Consider the following 17,746-nt stretch of genomic DNA (forward strand, 5'->3'; position numbering starts at 1 on the left):
TCTGTTGTAACGAAGAAGAACCGTACACGGCTGGGGGTCCCAATACTTTTGCAACATCCCGTACAATCTCTGAGGGGGACAGCATTTGAATTGATACGCTATATTTTTTCCACGCGTAACCAACAAAACTGATGATTAAAAAACGATTAAAAAAGAATATATTACCTAAAGTGCATTATACGGCCAAAAGCATTAGGACACCCTTTTTTTCCCGCCATGTGTGTTACTTAACGAAACTGCTCGCACAATGTTGTTGACACACAATTGTCTTGAGTGGCTGCTAGGGGTCAACCCTATTGAACACCTTTGGGATGAGCTGAAGCCACCGTGTTTCTTTTTTAAACATTCTGTGAGAAAAGAAAAACGCTAGCCAAGTGTCACGAGTATTCAACTCTATTGTGTTCAACTGTATTGAATTTGACTAGCTAGCTGTCCCACCTAGCACCTAGTCTTACTACAATATGTTAACTATTACCACAGAAATATTGCTAATTTGCTTCCTAGGAAACACAACAAAGGGCAGGATAGTGTATTTTGAACTTGCTAGCTTACTAGCTAATAAGGGTAGGATTATTATTTTTCCCTCAGAAAAAAGCACAGACCAAGAAAGAATCGGATTCTTCAGACCAAAAACAGTAAATTATCTTACAACTGAAAAGCACCACAACGACTAAATTTTTGGTGATTAGCATTTGATTAACTCAGTCAATAACTTTGTGTTTGTTTCGTTTAGTACATTGAATGCCTTGTCAGTTTTCTTTTCAAGCCAAATTTCATTCCAAGTAAAATGTCATGAGGTGCGAGACCCTTAAGCTTTATTGAGCTAGCTAACTCCCGCAACATACGTTATCAAAATGTTAGGTATTACGCCTTCAAAATTGCTAATATGCTTTCGTAGGGAGGCACAATATGCTGGATTTTGGACTTGCTAGCTTAACAAGCTAATAAGGGTAGGATTTTTTTTTCCTTAGAAAAGAGCAAGCGGCACAATTCGATTAGCAGTTGATTAACTCGGTCAATAACTTTGTGTTTGTTTTGGACGTCGACTGCCTCGTAAATTTCTTCAGCGCCGAACTGAATGACTAGGTTGTTTCTCACGCATAGATCGCACGTGTTTCACAAGCACATCTGGCTCGCCGGATGCGTAAAACCCATGAACAGACAAACACTTTCCAGCTGTGATCACGTGCTGCCAAAGTGATATCAGGGCCAGGGGTGGGAAAACTGGAGGAGTCCCCTAGAAACATGCTGCAAATCCTGGCGTTGACCTCTTGTAGAAACGTCAGGAATATCTCTCACACATGCATTCCCATACGGTAGCTTGTTTCGATGCCAGGCCGTGCCCAGCTCTACACCCGTGACTCATCCTGCCCTCCCCATGCATTAGACGCCTTCACAACCAGACGACTAGCTGACTCACTGTTCACACACTTCAGTCATCGATTTAAATAAACTGAAGGAAAGTGTGTGTGTGTGTCTCTTTCTCTCTGTCCATGACAGTGTCTGTGTTCAAATATTCACCAATTCCCAAGGCAACAAGGTTCAACAAAAGAAAGCTTGCCTGGTTCATAAGTCACCCCCAGATTATCAAGTTTAATGCCTTTAATGGCTAGTTAAATATTGGTGTACAGGGTTGCCAGGTCTTAACTTAATGAAAGAGACTTTTTTCCTTATTTTTCTAATCAGGGTTTTGGAGTGGAAGATCTGCCATAGAGCTCCAACCATATTAAATACCTGTGGGATGAATCGGATAGCTGGCTGCACCGCCCCCCCCCAAGCCTCCTCAACAAACCTACCTCAGGACGCCGGACTTTATTAACATTTGGACATAGCGTCTTACCTGGAGCACCGCGCTGCTGTCGAAGTTGTACGCGCTGGGGCGTCCCTCGAGCGTCGAGAAGGCCACGTTTCCGCCGGTGAGCGGCGAGATGTCACTGAACTCGTCCGTGCAGAGCGCCTGCTGTTCGTCCTCGCCGGTGCGGATGAAGCCTCTGTTCACCTTGCTGTAGGTTTTCTCGCACGAGCCACTGTAGTACTGGTACGGAATCCACGGGCCGTCCTCGCGCGTGCGCTTGTAGATGACGAAGCTCTCCGGGCGGCTGGTGTGGAACTTCAGGCGCACGTAGGTGATGTCAAAGGCCTTTCCTGTGGAAACAAAGAAAGGTCAGAAACGGTAAAATCGGGATCAAATAAATAGAAGTTTGCTACAGACTTCCAGCTCGTGTGTCATTTTGGCAGCCTAGACAGAAGCAACCAAAAACATTTATAAATGTCAAGTATGATAAAGTGTTCAGAGATTGAGCAGCTAGGACTGAAATCGAATGCTTTGGATGATGCTTCAGAACAAAGCGTTCCTCTGAATGGAACACAGCGAACCCATTCCCGCCCGCTCCTAGTGGAATTCTCAACAATGCCTTGACCGATCACTTGGCCTTCTTAACCAATCACACCTGCATTTTTACCTCACCATTTGGACCTGCAGGTGATTTTTTTTTTTTTTGTGGTGAACTATGTTGCCACAACGCAAAGCAAAAAGCATCTGAAGTCTGCAGTTTTAACTTTGACCTACATACACTATATGGACAAAGGTTTCTGGACTCCAGACGACAAGATTTGCACGTGTTTTTGGAACCCATTTGCTCTTATAGTAACCCCCACTCTTCTGAAAAGATGTTCCACCAGATTTTGGAGTGTGCTTGTGGAGATTTATGCTCATTCAGCCACATTAGCTCTGATGTAGGTGAGATAAGGAGGCCTGGGGAATACTTAGCATTTCAATTCACCCCATAGGTTTGAATCAAAGCTCTTCAGAAGGCCACTCAAGATCTTTCACTACAACTCAAGGAAAGCATATTTTTATGGGGCTGACTTTGTGCATAAAAGCATCATCATGCTAGAACAGGTTTGGGTCTCCTAGTTCAAGTGGAAAGAAAATCTTATGCTACCGCATAGACATGCTACAAGATTGTGTGCCTCCAAGTTTGTTGAAGAAGCACATTTGGCTGGAAATGTCCGATGTCCCAATACTTTTTCCCCCAAATAGTGTTATCGGTTGGTACATTTTGCCTTATGTGTTTTTGCATTTGGAAAGAGCATTTGTAAAAAAAAATTACTTTTTATATGGTTTTCTTGGCGTGTTTAATTCTTTTTTTTTTTTTATCCAAGAATTGCTTTCAGCTCCGATTTTAAGCAGCTCGCCGGGTCCTCCAGCAATACCAGCAAGCATGTCGGAACGCATTCGGCAAGCCTCAGCAGGCGAGGCATGTTCGAGAGGACGAGCACACATCTATACAGCGCAAGCGAACAAAACCCTTATAGAAACATGTCATTTATTTTGCGTAAAAGGAAAAACGACACCATCAATCAACGAGGCCACGGCGTGGGGTGGGGGACCACGGTGTTAACGGTGTTTGCTCTGGCAAGGAATTTGCTTTCCAAATAAAATCTACAAAAGGCGTGCAGCAAGACCCATTTATGCCCGAACTATGTGGACATAAAGACTGAACGAGAAAGGGAAGGGGAAAAAAAACGTTGAGGAAGTTTGTCAACCATTATTATCAGAGGCGCCTCCGACGTTGGGTTGTGAAGGTTACCGTGGCGATGTCCTTGCTGACTTTCAGGTGCACACGGCAGACTGGCTAAGGACAAAAGCTTGAGCGAGAGAATATTTTAACAGCAGGATGTCAGGCTTTGTTTGTTTCACGCAACACCATGAACATGATCAAGGGGTCAAGTTCCTTGACGCAATGAAAGATCATATAACAAGTGCTCGGGAGACCCGGGTACAAAAGCTTGCACCTAACAAGAGCGAGATTCCTGCCTATGCGGGAACTAATCCAGGAGGTGCTCACGTTTCGACCGATGACTCTCGACAAATAGTTGCCAGCGGGACAGCTATGAGTTTCTCACAACCTTGAGTACTGGCTTGACCTAAATTACCCCACCAGCGATTTATACAAATGGCTGGTTTGGAAAAGGAAGCATTAGCCTTACAGTGCTGCAATAACAGCACCTCTATTGCCACTAGTTACCATGGTTTCACTGGTCTCTACAACCCTGGCTTGAGGCCACGACTTGCAAATTCCCAACCTCCATCCAGTGAACGCCCCCTCAATTTGAAATTCCTACTCGTCTTCGAGCGCGAGTTCTTGATTTGAATACTAAGTGACACTCGAAGCATTAAATGTAAACACAAATGCACGTTATGAAAAAATATACTGAGATGCGCGGCATTTCCCACCGCATGTGGTTCTTCCCCAAACTTTTACCACAAAGTTGGAGGCACAAAATTGTTGATGATTTACTTCGATGTGGTACCATGATATCTTCCCTTCACTTAAAGGGGAAACTAATCTTTTCCAGCAGGACTGTTCCCCTGTGCACAAAGCAATCTCCATGAAGATATGGTTTACATAGGTTTGAAGATCTGGGGAAGATCTACATTGGCCTGCTATAGAGCTCTGAACTCAACCTTTTGGATGAATTGGGATTTTGATTGCACCCCAGGCCCCCTCACCTCGCCTACACAGTACATTACTTAAATAAAACTCTTGTTGGTATGATATCAGAATGAAGCACAAAGAGCACTTCAGCACTCTCTGTGCCCTGCTAACATCCAGCAGGTCCCAATCACTCAGGCACCTTAGAGACGTGGCAATTCACACCAAAAAGTTATCCCCCTTTCAGAAGTGCTCACAATGAATTATTTTTTAAATAGTTCCAACAATGTCATGTGAAAAATTTAAGTTCACGCTTGATGGTCAATGGTCCATAAAGTGCTGGAAATCACTGTATATCCTGAGAGCTATCAATTACTTCCTTTAGAGCAGCTGCTGGGCAGGGAAAAAAAAAAAAAAAACCAGTTCAGCACTGCAGCTGCATGAGAAGATGCAATAGGTGTTCCTTCGGAGCCTAGGAACCAGCCTGAGGGAAATGTTCTACTGCTCAGGGTTCCCAGGAGAGAAGAATCAGCAGTAAAAAAAATCATTATGAAAAAAAAAAAAAAAAAACCCGTTCAGCACTGCAGCTGCATGAGAAGATGCAATAGGTGTTCCTTCGGAGCCTAGGAACCAGCCTGAGGGAAATGTTCTACTGCTCAGGGTTCCCAGGAGAGAAGAATCAGCAGTAAAAAAAATCATTATGGTGTTAAACACATATTTAAAAACTTTACGCTTCTAAGTGAACCTATAATAAACAGCTCGCGAGTCAGAATTAACATGTAGAAGTCAGAGGAGAAAAAAAAGTCACCAAAATATTGGGGCACCTGACTTCCCCAGCCATATGCGGTTCTTTCACAAACGCCACCCACAAAGTTCCCCAAAAAACTGTTTCCCATCACTTGAACTAGGAGACCCAAATCTGTTCCAGCCCGACAATGCCCCTGTGCACCAAGCCAGCGCCAGGAAAATATGTTTTACATGGGTTGGAAGATGTGAAAGATCTTGACTGACCTGCTATGGAGCTCTGACCTTAACCTTTGTGTTTAATTGGAACGTTGAACGCACCCCAGGCCTCCTCACCTACATCAGTATCTGACCTATTTTACTAACAGGGTGAATGAGCACAAATCTCCACAAACACAACCCATCTGGTGGAACATCTTCCCAGAAGAGTGGAGGCTAATATAAAAGAGCAAATGGGGACTCGATATGGAAAGCAATGTTCACAAAACACATACAAATCCTCCATCGGAGGAAAGTCCGTGCGTACGAGCCAGCGTACTATGGAAACGCTGGCGTGTTAGCACAATGCTACGGTTTCGATCGTTATTTCGATATACTAAATACCGATTTGTCAATCAAAACATAGCATCTCAACCGATCGTATTTCAAGAGTGGCATTATTAAAGAAAGAAAACGCAAAAATTATGTATTTTAGTCCGTGAATGCGACTATTGGAGAACGTTTTTCGAATAGAAGCCAACAACTGTGTTGCTTTGGCAGACTTCCCAAGAGGTCCCCATTAACCTTTGTACATTTGCAAAAAAAATTATTCATTACAAATGAATTCGCTGAGCTTCGCATAAAGCCTTTAGGGCGATCCGTGGGTTGACGCTAGAACGTTCCGAGCTCCCGACTGTATGACTTGTTCTGTGTCTATAAGGTCAGGAGACAGAGGAGGGGGTTGTACCATGGCTCTGGTTCCCTGTTGGAATGTGCTTCTACAGAGCGGAGTGACGCCAGCCGTGGGGGTGGGTTGGGTTGGACGAAGGGAAGCCAGGCATGCAGACGATCAAAAGAAAGCGGATGACAAGTGACTACAAGAGATGGTGATTATAGAAGAGCAGCACGGAGATTAAAAAAAAAAAAAAAAAAAAAAAAACTTAATATGGCCTGTTTGGGTTTTGACACGAGAACCAAAAGACCCCCGAAAACTTGACAAAATGCAAAGCAGTTGGTCCGCAACAGGTGTACCAGAACCAGATGATGTTTAAAGTCAGTGTTTTTCTGTTTAAAAAAAAATTAACTGTGGTTTTAGTGGAGCTCAAGTGCTCGTTAAAGAACATGGGAAAAATGTTTCGAGGGCTGCTCTTGGGGCTTAGACTGCAACCATAAATACAAGCCTTTCGACCAGAGTGATCTAGGACATGCCTGTGAAACGCACCAAAGCTCTCGGGAACCAGCCGTGAAACAAAACCTGGATTCTAATATGAAGAGAAAGTGTCCTGTGGAACATCTTCCCAGACGAGTGAAGGTTATTATAACAGCATATAGGGACTAAATGTGGAATGGGATGTTCAAAAAAGCACATGCGAATCAGATATGGTCAGGTGTCTACAAACGGTTAAAAGTGTATTTGAGGAAAATTGTATGAAGAACAAAATAAGGACTATATTATAAAAGTGAGAAAAAAAATCTTAAAACGCAAACCAGGACTTTAGGAGCTATGAAGCATGCAATGCTCTTAAAGGTTCTTTCATGGTTGTTCAAACAGACCATTTCTTTAAAGAATAACACAAATAGCACATGCTGAGTATTTGGAACCTCATTTATCAGGAACGGTTTTGTTCACTTTGGAAGAAAGCTCTGAAAAACTGGTTTCGCTTTTCCAAAAAGAAAACATTTCCAGGCTAGTGATTGCTCAACCACTGCAGATCTGGAAATCGGACTTCGGAACAAAAACCAGATTCAAGCCCAAGAGCTCATGAATCACAGCCACAGCATTAAAATATCCTACTACGGCATCCGAGGAAAAATAATACTATTTCAAATAGAAAAACTATTTGAAGCCTATATATACTCTGGCATGCGACGTGCTAGTTTTGCAGACGAACGTGCCAGAAAGAGACTGTCCTTGTCCACACAATCTGTCCGCCAATCGTCGCTTGAAAGAAGGCGCTAACAAGTGGTGCTATTTGGAAAACCCCGATCACATGACGTGCTAGTTTGGATGGTTTGTGTGAGATGCAAGAGAAGCTAGCTCAGACACAGGAAACAAAAGGCTAGATTCAAACCTGTCCTCACAGGAGAGCTATCTCAAGCCGACATCTACTCAAAAGCCCCCCCGCGACCAGCCCCATGATTCAAATAACGCTTGTATGCGCTAAAAAAATAATCCTATTAGTGCTTATTCACAAGTTCACGGGTCAGCGGGGCCTTTTTAAGTGTCGACAAACTGCCTTTCATCGAGGATTTTTCGAAGATGTGAAGGGAGGTCACAGGACATCCAAAGGCGATGGATGCTGCTAAAATAAATCGGCAAAGCAAACAAGGACACACTAGATTTCACAATTCGCAACGTTTACTGGTAAAAAAAAAAAAAACAACCGCTTACACACTGACAAAAAAGAAAGGAATTTTTACCACAAAAAAAAACCTGGTGTACGTAACAGCAGAAATGTTAGACCAAACAACTTGCTGTTGCTTTGACTGAGAACACCAACGCTTTGCCACTTCAAAGGTTAAACATTGCACATATTATGGCTAAAATTTAAAACACTAGATGTCTGAAGCTCTGAAACTCTGCACTTGCATTTTCTGAGGTAACATACACAAAAGTTAGTCATCTTTTACCTCAGAAAATTGACCTTAGGATTCTGCCTTTCGCCAAATGATCGTATTGTAATAATGTGGTCGATCAAAAGTCGCATGCAGTAGTTGATCGATATATCGCGCTATATTATATATATATATATTACGAAAATATATGAAGTGTTTAATATATGCAATAAAACTTATTAGTATTTTTTTTACTACTGAATATTTCTTTAGTACCTCAGAGAATGTTATAAATATTCTGCACAATAAATGTTTTCTTTATTTTCTACATATTGATCGACCCCCAGTCACACGACTTTCAGGATATGAAATCTTCAAGTGTTAAGTTGTCGTAAAAATACGACAATATCGCTGATGTATGTATACAGAAGGATAGCGATTCGTAAGCAATCAGGAGTTTTTTTCACCATGAGAAAGTCCTCTCAAACGGTTTGTTTTTGCAAAGTGAATTATAGGTGTTCTGCTATAAGTGGGAACAAGAGGTGACGTCTCATGGATGTTTCAGGTCTAATAATAAAATGTTCATTTGGAAACAAAAAAATTTATTAATAATAATAATAATAATAATAATAATAATAATAGTATTGTACTATACATCAAATCGATGTAATGCACAAAAGCAGGTACTGCAAAATAATCCTGTGGAACTTTCTATTGTGTCAAGAAATATTGTGCCCCCTGGGACTATTTTGAACCCAAAATCTAGGAGACATTTCTGAGTGTTAGGGGGGTGGGGGAAGGGAATTAAAAATTAAAAATTTTAGTTACCTGTGAATTAAAAAAACCCAGAAAGAAACCCACCCCCATCATCAAACCCATGAGTCTACCAATCCGTCTCCAGGTTCTGCTCATCCTCCATCCTGGTGCTCTGTAATTATCCCCCCGTACAGGTGAGCTACACATAAAAGCGAGCTTCAAACACTTAAAAATTTTAGGAAAAACTAAAGTCGGCCTCCAAAAAAAAAGGGGGAGTCAATAGCGTGTCAAATTAGTGTCAAATGTTAACATGGGTTTGACCGTCGTTATTTTTCATTCCTGGTGAGTCCTTCACTGGCTCGCTGCCCTCTTGATTGTAGTGTGTGTGTGTGTGTGTGTGTGTGTGTGTGTGTGTGTGTGTGTGTGTGTGTGTGTGTGTGTGTGTCATACAAGAAGCAGCGAGGCACTTGTGAAACTGGGCCTCTTCGAGCATTCCTCTTTCAAAGTCCAATCTTACGAGTGCACACATGCACGTATACACACACACACGCACACACACACACACACACACACACAGAAAAGAGACAGAGAGAGAGAGAGAGAGAGAGAGTAAGAATGAAAGTCCCCCTGGGAGAAGCCCAGGATTAGGGGGCGCTGTGAGAATCCAGAGGGACGCAACGCATTTGGCCCAATTCAACTTCCTCCCATGACCTCATCGCATTCTTGCTCCATGCTCCGAACAATCGCAGCTTTGACGCACGGGGCACGACTGTCCCTCCTCTTCTCCCTGTGCAAAAGTTTGCGCCAGCTGCGCTATCGGCCAGCTGTGGGAGATATGCGCAACATCTGTTGGACTCTTCACTCCCACGGAACCTACCGTGAGACTTTACATAGCGCACTCGAAACACTAGAAAACCCGAGCGATTAGAAAGTCTTAGACATCCGGAATCTGCATTCATTTTGACAGCCTTAATAGATAGACACACACACCAGAACGTGTGTGTGTGTGTGTGTGTGTGTGTGTGTGTGTGTGTGTGTGTGTGTGTTAAATGATATGCATTCATTCAAGGCTTCACTGCCTGAAAAAACATTTAAAAAACAAAATTCTTTACTTTTAATTCTTTATTAGACAAAAAAAAAAAAAGGTTTGTCTTTTAAATAAATAAAAAAATACATAAATACAAAATCTCAGTTTTTTATTTTATTAGTTCATATTAAATTTGCCCTTAAATTTATAAAAAAAAATCCCTATTTAAATTAAATACAGCAAACAAATATGATAAATATTTATTTGTTCGCTGTATGCAATTTAAATATGGATTTTTTTTTGCGGGGGGGGGGATTGAAGATCACTATAAATCATAGGAATAATATAAAAGTTGATTTTGTCTAGTGAATGAAAGTCGGAGTTTTATGCGATTTTTCTCAAGATGACTTTTTAAAATTGTCACGTCGGGGAAAAAAGAATGCAAAAAAAAATTATTCATGGATTTATTTGCATAATTTTTCGCTCAATTTTATCCATGTTGTGACTGTATATGGACCATTCGATTTATCTAAAGGGGGGGGATAAATAAATAAAACTCCCCCAAAACAGTTTCTCCTTAATGGAGTAACTCTGGCACAAGAAACTTGGGAGACATGGATACTTTAGTGTACAGGAACATAAAAGCAAAACACTATACGTTCGAATACTTGCAGCTTCCCAGCAACACGCGTTCCTGGTTTAACCGATGCTTTAAAAAGATCCGGGTCCTTTTCCCGTTCTGTCGTCGGGAAAGTAAAGACCCTCCGACGTTCTCTTGCTAAGATTAGCGAAAGGAATAAATCTCGTCCTGATTGAGCGCTGAGCAAACAGAGTTTTTATTTGCAGCTCAGGAGCCGAGGAGGAGGAGGAGGAGGAGGAGGAGGAGGAGGAGTGGTGCACGTCTACGATGGAGGAATGTAAGGAATGCGCTCCGAAACATCGCCGGATACTTGACTTGATAAAAGAACGCATCGGCTCGAGAAAGAATCGCATCTGCTTTAGCGATATTTATATCCTAAAATAATTCAGGTGTTGGTGAGGAAGCAGGTGCAAGTGTTTGAAGGTGAACAGGGTAGTTGCATGCTTTCGACGGGCCGTGTTAAGGTTGTTCTAAAGGTGGGACAAATTTGGGGTGCTTTCGTTTCTATGTGTGGGTGCGTTTTGCATCTCCGGCTTAAGCCGTTCACCTCAAAGTCTCCTGGTGAAATCCTCTTAAAAAAAGAAAAATCATCCTGCACTCAGCCGACGCCCCAGGTTTCTATTCAGGGCTTCTGTATTAACTCGGTGAGAAGTCGACACCGTCAAGGTGCTGAGCCCTGAGGCCCGGGAGGGTATGCAGGACACCCCTTTTAAAGCTGGGTGGGAGGGTTATCTCTAGGCAGGGGCGGGGGAAAAAAAAACAACAACAACAAAAAAGGACCTGAGGAAAGAAGGACAAGCGTAATGAGTGAGTCAAAGAGAATCGATAATGGCCCTGAGGGGGACATGAAAGGAAGGTTTAAGAACAGACGTGCAGGTGATAATTACGATGAAGATGAGGGCTTCGTTTCTTTCCAGGCCACAGAGTTGACCAATAGTGTTGAAAAAAAAAAAAGGCCACCCGGATGGCTCACCAGAGTAAAGAACCTGAGAGGAACAAACAAAACAGCTGAAGAACTTCCTGCTGTGTGAAACAAAATGCCTGCATTCGAATCTGTGGCTGATGCGATTCTAACCCCCTGTGCTCCTCCAAAAAAATAAAATAAACAAAAGCTATTCGACATATTTATTTGAGTGACGGGATTAGGGCGAACTCTCAAATCTGATTGGTTGATTAGAAGATGTATGGTAATTATTATTTTTTTTTTTATCTGATCAGATATGAACCATTCGGAACGTCTGAACGTTCATTGTTTTATATATATATATATATATATATATATATATATATATATATTTGTACGCGAGTGTAAATTCTATTCTAAAAAAATAAATAAATAAATAAAGTCAAGAATTTTCTAGATTCACATTCCTGTTGATCTTCTAAAGTTTTTTTTTAATTACAAAGCAGTGTAGAATCATCACGACTACAAATAGACAAAAAATACAATGGCGTCCTTCGCTAAATAAAAAAAACCTTGATTCAATTCCTCCTTTTTTTTCCCTTTTTTTTTTTTAAGAAAATAAATAAACCACATGTTATTGCAAATATAATTTCTAGGGCTGTCAATGGTTTAAAATATTCAACCGCAATGAATCGCATGATTGATATGTATGCTTGATGCAAACGCATGTTTATTGCATGGTGATTTTTAATGTAATTGTGGCGTTTTAAATTACGTAAATCGTCACGACGCCAAACGGAACTTTTGCTATGTTTCCACACGGACGGTTTTAATTGCCGGATTTGTGCGTCATGGCGGATTTTGGTGCATGTTTGAGACTTGGCGCATCAGAAAACCAAATGTTTAGTGATTCAAAATGATTTTTCAGTTTATTTTTTTTTTTTCTAAATAAAGACAGGACACAATGTCTGTTGCGTTAAAGGATATATATATATATATATATATATATATATATATATATATATATATATATATATATATATATATAGTTATATAGTTATATAGTATCAAATTAGCGACGTTAAAATGAGAGTTAGCCCTAATCTCATCACATTTACACACACACTGCAGCTTCTCCGGAACCACATCAGAGACGCCTCAAAGAGGAGACTTTATGGTATGCTAGTCACAACAATGGGCTTTTCTGCTTCTGCGACACGCATGCTGGGATCTTGTTGAGTTTGAGAATGTTCAAGGACGTCTTGGAAACCATGGTCTCAATCCTGTCTTTCGATATCGGCAACGAGTTACAGTTAGTCTTACGAATGTGTCCAAGAGTGGAAAATGCGGTCGTAATATATTTGTCGACAGTAGCTTCCATGGCCACTCTTTGTAGTGTGCGGAAGAGCATCTCAAAGTTATAGAACCTTAAGATATAGATGCAGGTTACAAACATTTACGGTGTTTAGCAGACACCCTTATCCACTTGAGCAGTTGATGGGTAAGGACCTTGCTCAAGAGCCCAGCAGTAGCAGCTTGGTGGGGCTGGGATTTGAACTCCTAACCTTCAAATCAGAGCTCAAGCTCAGTCTGAAACTACAAACATCTTCAGACAGTGACAGCCAATTTGAAATCCAAAGACTGGAAGAAATCGTCCCCCCGCTACGCTTCCAAAACCCAACCCGCCAACTATAAATCCAGGCCTGCGTACTTTTATTTGAACATCGGTGACAAACATGGAACAGCTGCGTAAACAGGTCCGAGGTCCTGTCAAACTTTGTATGAGGAGAAGCTTCCCAACATAGCACGCCGAGTGCCAAGGAAGGGGGTTGGGGATGGGGATTGGGTGGTCGCTGAAGTATTTTAGGGCTCCGGTGCTGAGGAAATAGAGGGGGATGAGGTGAACGTGTGTCATACTAATAAAAATGGTGACAAACTGTTTAAACGGCAACAGAAGGGAAGGAATTTCAACAAAGGAGGACATTTCATTAACTAGTAACTAAACTTCATAATCAGTAACTAATAACGGAAGGTTGAAAATGGAAAACCTAAATGATACCAGGTGGAGAATTTTGAATCTGTTTCTGCTGGTGTAAGTGAAAACCTAGAGGCAGCCTTGTGCTATGTTCAACATGCAATTTCCAACCTGACAGGGGAAAAAAAAAGGCGGAAAACCACTTCATCCCTGTAATTCCAACTCGTAATTCCTAGTCAAGTAATCTCAAATCAAAATGGCCACTGCGTTTGCAGTAAAAATTCTAGCATTTTGCACTGTATCTACAATAAAAGTGACCGCTTTAGATTAAACAACATACAGATATGCAATACAACAACACTGACTGAAACATTTGCTATTTTAAATGTGTGTTTCACCTAGCTAATCACTAGCTGTATTTAAACAAGGACGAGTTTACTCATTCGGACCCTCCTTTTCCTGAGGTAATTTTTATCTAGCATTTAAACAAATGCTATATGGACAAAAGTACCAGGAGACGTGACTTTTCAAAACTCATGTGCTTCATCTCCAAACTGGTGTGTGTGTGTATTTTTGCCCAACAGTACTGAACTCCCTTAAGCGATGTAGTATTTCCTGTGAAGAAAAAAAAACAAATAATACAGCTGATATGGGAAAGGAGGATGCAAGCTAAGCCAAGCCAATCACACACACACACACACACACACACACACACACACACAGCATCCGCTCTCCCTACCTACGCTTTCGGAAACCTTGGCTGACTCAGACAGAACCAGGGTCAGGGTCAAAAAAAAAAGGAGGGAGGAAGCATATAAGGAGGGGGAAGAAGAACACCAAAAACCAGCTGTAAGCAGTTTCTTACAGAATTCATCATCATTAGTTTGTGCCTTGAACGTCATCAGGAGTGTATATTAGAGCAGCTTAAGGGTATGAAAAGGACTCGCAGCTGGAGGGGAAACCGTAGACAAAACCACACACACATCACTCGACAAAAAGAAAAAAAAAAAAGAAAAGAAGTGATTGGAGTCTTATCAGCTGATCTAAAGCAAGAGACGAGCTCAGGCTACCTGCTGCTAGGAGATAAAGGTCTCGCCAACCTCCTGCTGAACTTCTGCTCCGGTTTGAAGATTGCGTCGCAAGATCCAGACGTGTTTAGTCTGGGTCCTGCATGCGGCGGGTTTTTAAAAAGACGACCCGGGTTCACGCTGTGGCGTTGACGTAAAGATTTTTCATAAGTTTAATTAAACATGACGCACTTTTCCTGCCATATTTGGTTGTTCTCCAAACTGTTCCCACAAACTTACAATTGTACAAGGTGTCGTTCGATGTGCTACAATAAAATGTTCCCCACACTTGAACTACATCCCAAACCTGTTCCAGCATGACTATGCCTCTGTGCACAAAGCCAGAGTCATGAAAGTATAGTTTTCCAAGGGTTGGAACATGGAAAAGATCTTGAGTGGCTTGGGATAAACCCTACTGAACACCTTTGGGATGAAGTGGAACATTTACTACACCCCAGGTATCCTCGCCTTATATCGGTAACTTGATTATACTAAGGACCTTGTGGTTAAATGAACCGAAATCTCCATTAGCGCACTCCAAAATCTAGTAGAACATCTTCCCAGAAGAGTGAAGCTTATTATATGAGAAAAAGGACGTTCAAAAAGCACATACGGATCTTATGGGCAAGTGTGCACCAACTTTTGTCCGTATTTTACCTCAGAGAAATAAAGCGTAGACCTAGTTTTAGCTAAACACCTTTGTAGAGGAGCTATAAAAATCCCAAAACTTTGTAGAGAACCTTCCCAGAAAAATTTAGGTTATTATATGGGAGGTGGCAGTCAGGTGTCCACCAACATGTCTATATTTTACCTCAGAGAAATGAAGTGAAAGCCTAGTTTTAGCTTAACACCCTTGATGAAGGAGCACAGATCTCCAAAACCATCATTATACCAGCAAATGAGTACTAAATATGGAATCGGATGTTCCGAAAGCACAAAATAAAGCTCAGTTGTCCAGAAACATTTGTTGAAAAGAATCGGAGGTTAATTGGAGTGGCCTTAGCTGCTGGTGCTAAATACAGCCCCGAAAAAATAAAAAATAAAAAAAAATTATTCGACAGATGTCTATTGAACAGCTGCTTCGGCTAACGCGAGGGCTGAATTAGCGAGGAGGGAAAATCTGCCGACTGTTCCGCTACTTCGGGACGCAAAATGGCTAAAGGGCAAGCGGATAATGATACAGTAACCCGGCATTCTCCGTCTCGGCGCATGACTGTTATTCAGCGACATTCAAGAGATGTAAAGAGCAGTAATTATCTCCTCTAATGCAATGTAGAGCTGCATTCCTTTGGACTTTGTAACGTCTTGATTTATGGAATCAGGTCTACTGGCATTTCTGAGGTAATTCCGAGGTAAAATTTCTTCTCGAAATGTCCGAACCTAAGAACTAAATTAAAGTAAGCTGGCAGGGGTGGACCAAAGGAGTACTTAAGTCAGCTTTTGCTTCAAACCGTGAGCATGTTGTCTTTAGAACATATGATCTCAAATTTGGCTCCTCGCAGCTTTGTTAAGGTTCACGATAACGTTTCGATCAAACAAGGTGTGTGGATCGAGTGCATTTCTTTTAAAGAATCTGGCAAGTAATGGAAGACGGAAGACATGTTAATAGTGCAATAGCAAATGTTTTCATAAGTTGTTTAGAATACATGTTTGGAAAACCGATTTCTGGACCGAAATGCTTGTTTGCGTTTGGATAATCCTCCAGTCAAACATGTAACGACCAACTCAGATCCTGGAAATGAGGGCTTCCCGAGCGTCAATCCCTGTTTTCTTCTTCTAGAGTTTCAAGATAGCGGCCTAAACTGTGCTTAAAATTGGAAATTTGAATTTCCCATAAAAACATGTTTTCAGCAGCTGAATACTAACTGAGCGCCTCATCAAAAACACACATTTGCTTTATCCGATAATGGCAGAGATCTGTGTGAGAAAGCTGATTAAAAAAAACCAACAAATCTACACACAACTGTTTCACATCAAGGTTAATACCATCTGGTGTATCCAGCTGCAGCGCACAGTAGAAAGCAGCCCAGATGTTATTTCTGATAAGCTCATCATTAATACACTATAAATCATCGTGGTGTTAAACGCATGTCATAAAACAATGCATTCAAGGTGGTCGTTTTTTTTTTTTTGCCAGAAAATGTTTCGAAAAAGGGAAATTAGCATCAAGCTAAAAATCACGAACATTACCTCAGCTTAACATTGAAATGAACCCAAACAAAACGTACACTCCGTCTTGTCGAGTTAAAGTAGAGATACTTGATAAGTAATTCCCTTCAAATGTAGGTCTCCCTAAAGCAGAAATACTTGAGTAAAAGTACAGATACACAAAAAACTACCCAAGTACAGTAACAAATCCCATTTACTTTGGTACTGTCCACCATTGACATTTTGATGGCCCATGTGCTCTTACATGACCAATTTTCTACTGTTTGTTCAATGAATAAAAATCTATGTTGATCACAAAATTGTCGGTCATTCTTTCAGGACAAATTGTCTTGGGTCAGTCCATTGGGAAACTGGGCGTACATGCATTTTGTCTGTTGGTTTGGGCTGACATACAAAAAGATTGGGTCACACTTCAATGCAATATGTAACACTGATGTCACTTTAAAATAAAACCTGTGAAAGAACATGATGGAAAACAAACTGGTCTGGTTACACCGACAAACATGACACACACCATGGCAGCAATGTGTCATGTCTTACCATCTTAATCAGTAACCACTGACACCGCAATCTCAGTTCTAAGACCTTTGTGCTACTAGTTTCATGTCTGAGCTGAGCTTATCTCTTACAAACAGCCCGAGTCTGTTCTGCATCAATTATAATGAGCTTTTATTTTACTAGCCTGAGGCACAGGGGAGAGCACAATAGAAAGCCTCAGGCATTTGAGTTAGAAGTGAATAACAAGAAAGGCGCTCCCTAATTCAAATTTTATTGTAGGTGACAACGTAATAGACTGCTGGGCATGACATGTTTCCGTCATGAGTGAAGCGAGAAGAGAGAGCTGGCAGGCCTTCCCTACCATTAATGCTGGCTTGTAATCCGAGCAAATTTCCGCTTCAGGAGGAACTTGCCGTGCTGCGTGAGGCCGATATTGCATGCTGTGGAAAGCCCGTAAATCCTGCTCATATCCATCCATGTAATTATGACATGAGGAGAGAGCATGGCAGGTAGCTAGCGCTCGTTTGTTTCCTTAGAGTTCTCGGCGACTGCCTACCACAAGGTGATTCGGACTGCTAATACACAGCAGGCGATTATGGAAAGTGCCCTTCTGTTCGGAACTTTAGTGCGTGCAAACGTTTGTCTGCATATTTCTGTGCACATATGTTCATTTCGAACAAGCGAATAAAATGACCAAGTTATGGGACAAACACAAAAACGCAAACTAAATTGTGAATCCTTTCTAAACACGGTGTGCTACATTTTCCAATAAT

At 41.4% G+C, this 17,746-nt stretch overlaps 1 protein-coding gene across 1 annotated transcript in view; it reads right to left on the minus strand.

Annotated features, from left to right (window-relative positions):
• Positions 1 to 17,746, minus strand: part of lamc1 (laminin, gamma 1) — a 54,312-nt gene that overhangs the window by 22,588 nt on the left and 13,978 nt on the right. Inside the window, exon 2 of the mRNA XM_046852785.1 lies at positions 1,841 to 2,145. Within this exon, the coding sequence (XP_046708741.1) occupies positions 1,841 to 2,145 (305 nt within the window). The remainder of the gene's footprint in view (positions 1 to 1,840; positions 2,146 to 17,746) is intronic.

This window comes from Silurus meridionalis, chromosome 6 (assembly GCF_014805685.1).
Source record: "Silurus meridionalis isolate SWU-2019-XX chromosome 6, ASM1480568v1, whole genome shotgun sequence".
NCBI lineage: Eukaryota > Metazoa > Chordata > Actinopteri > Siluriformes > Siluridae > Silurus > Silurus meridionalis.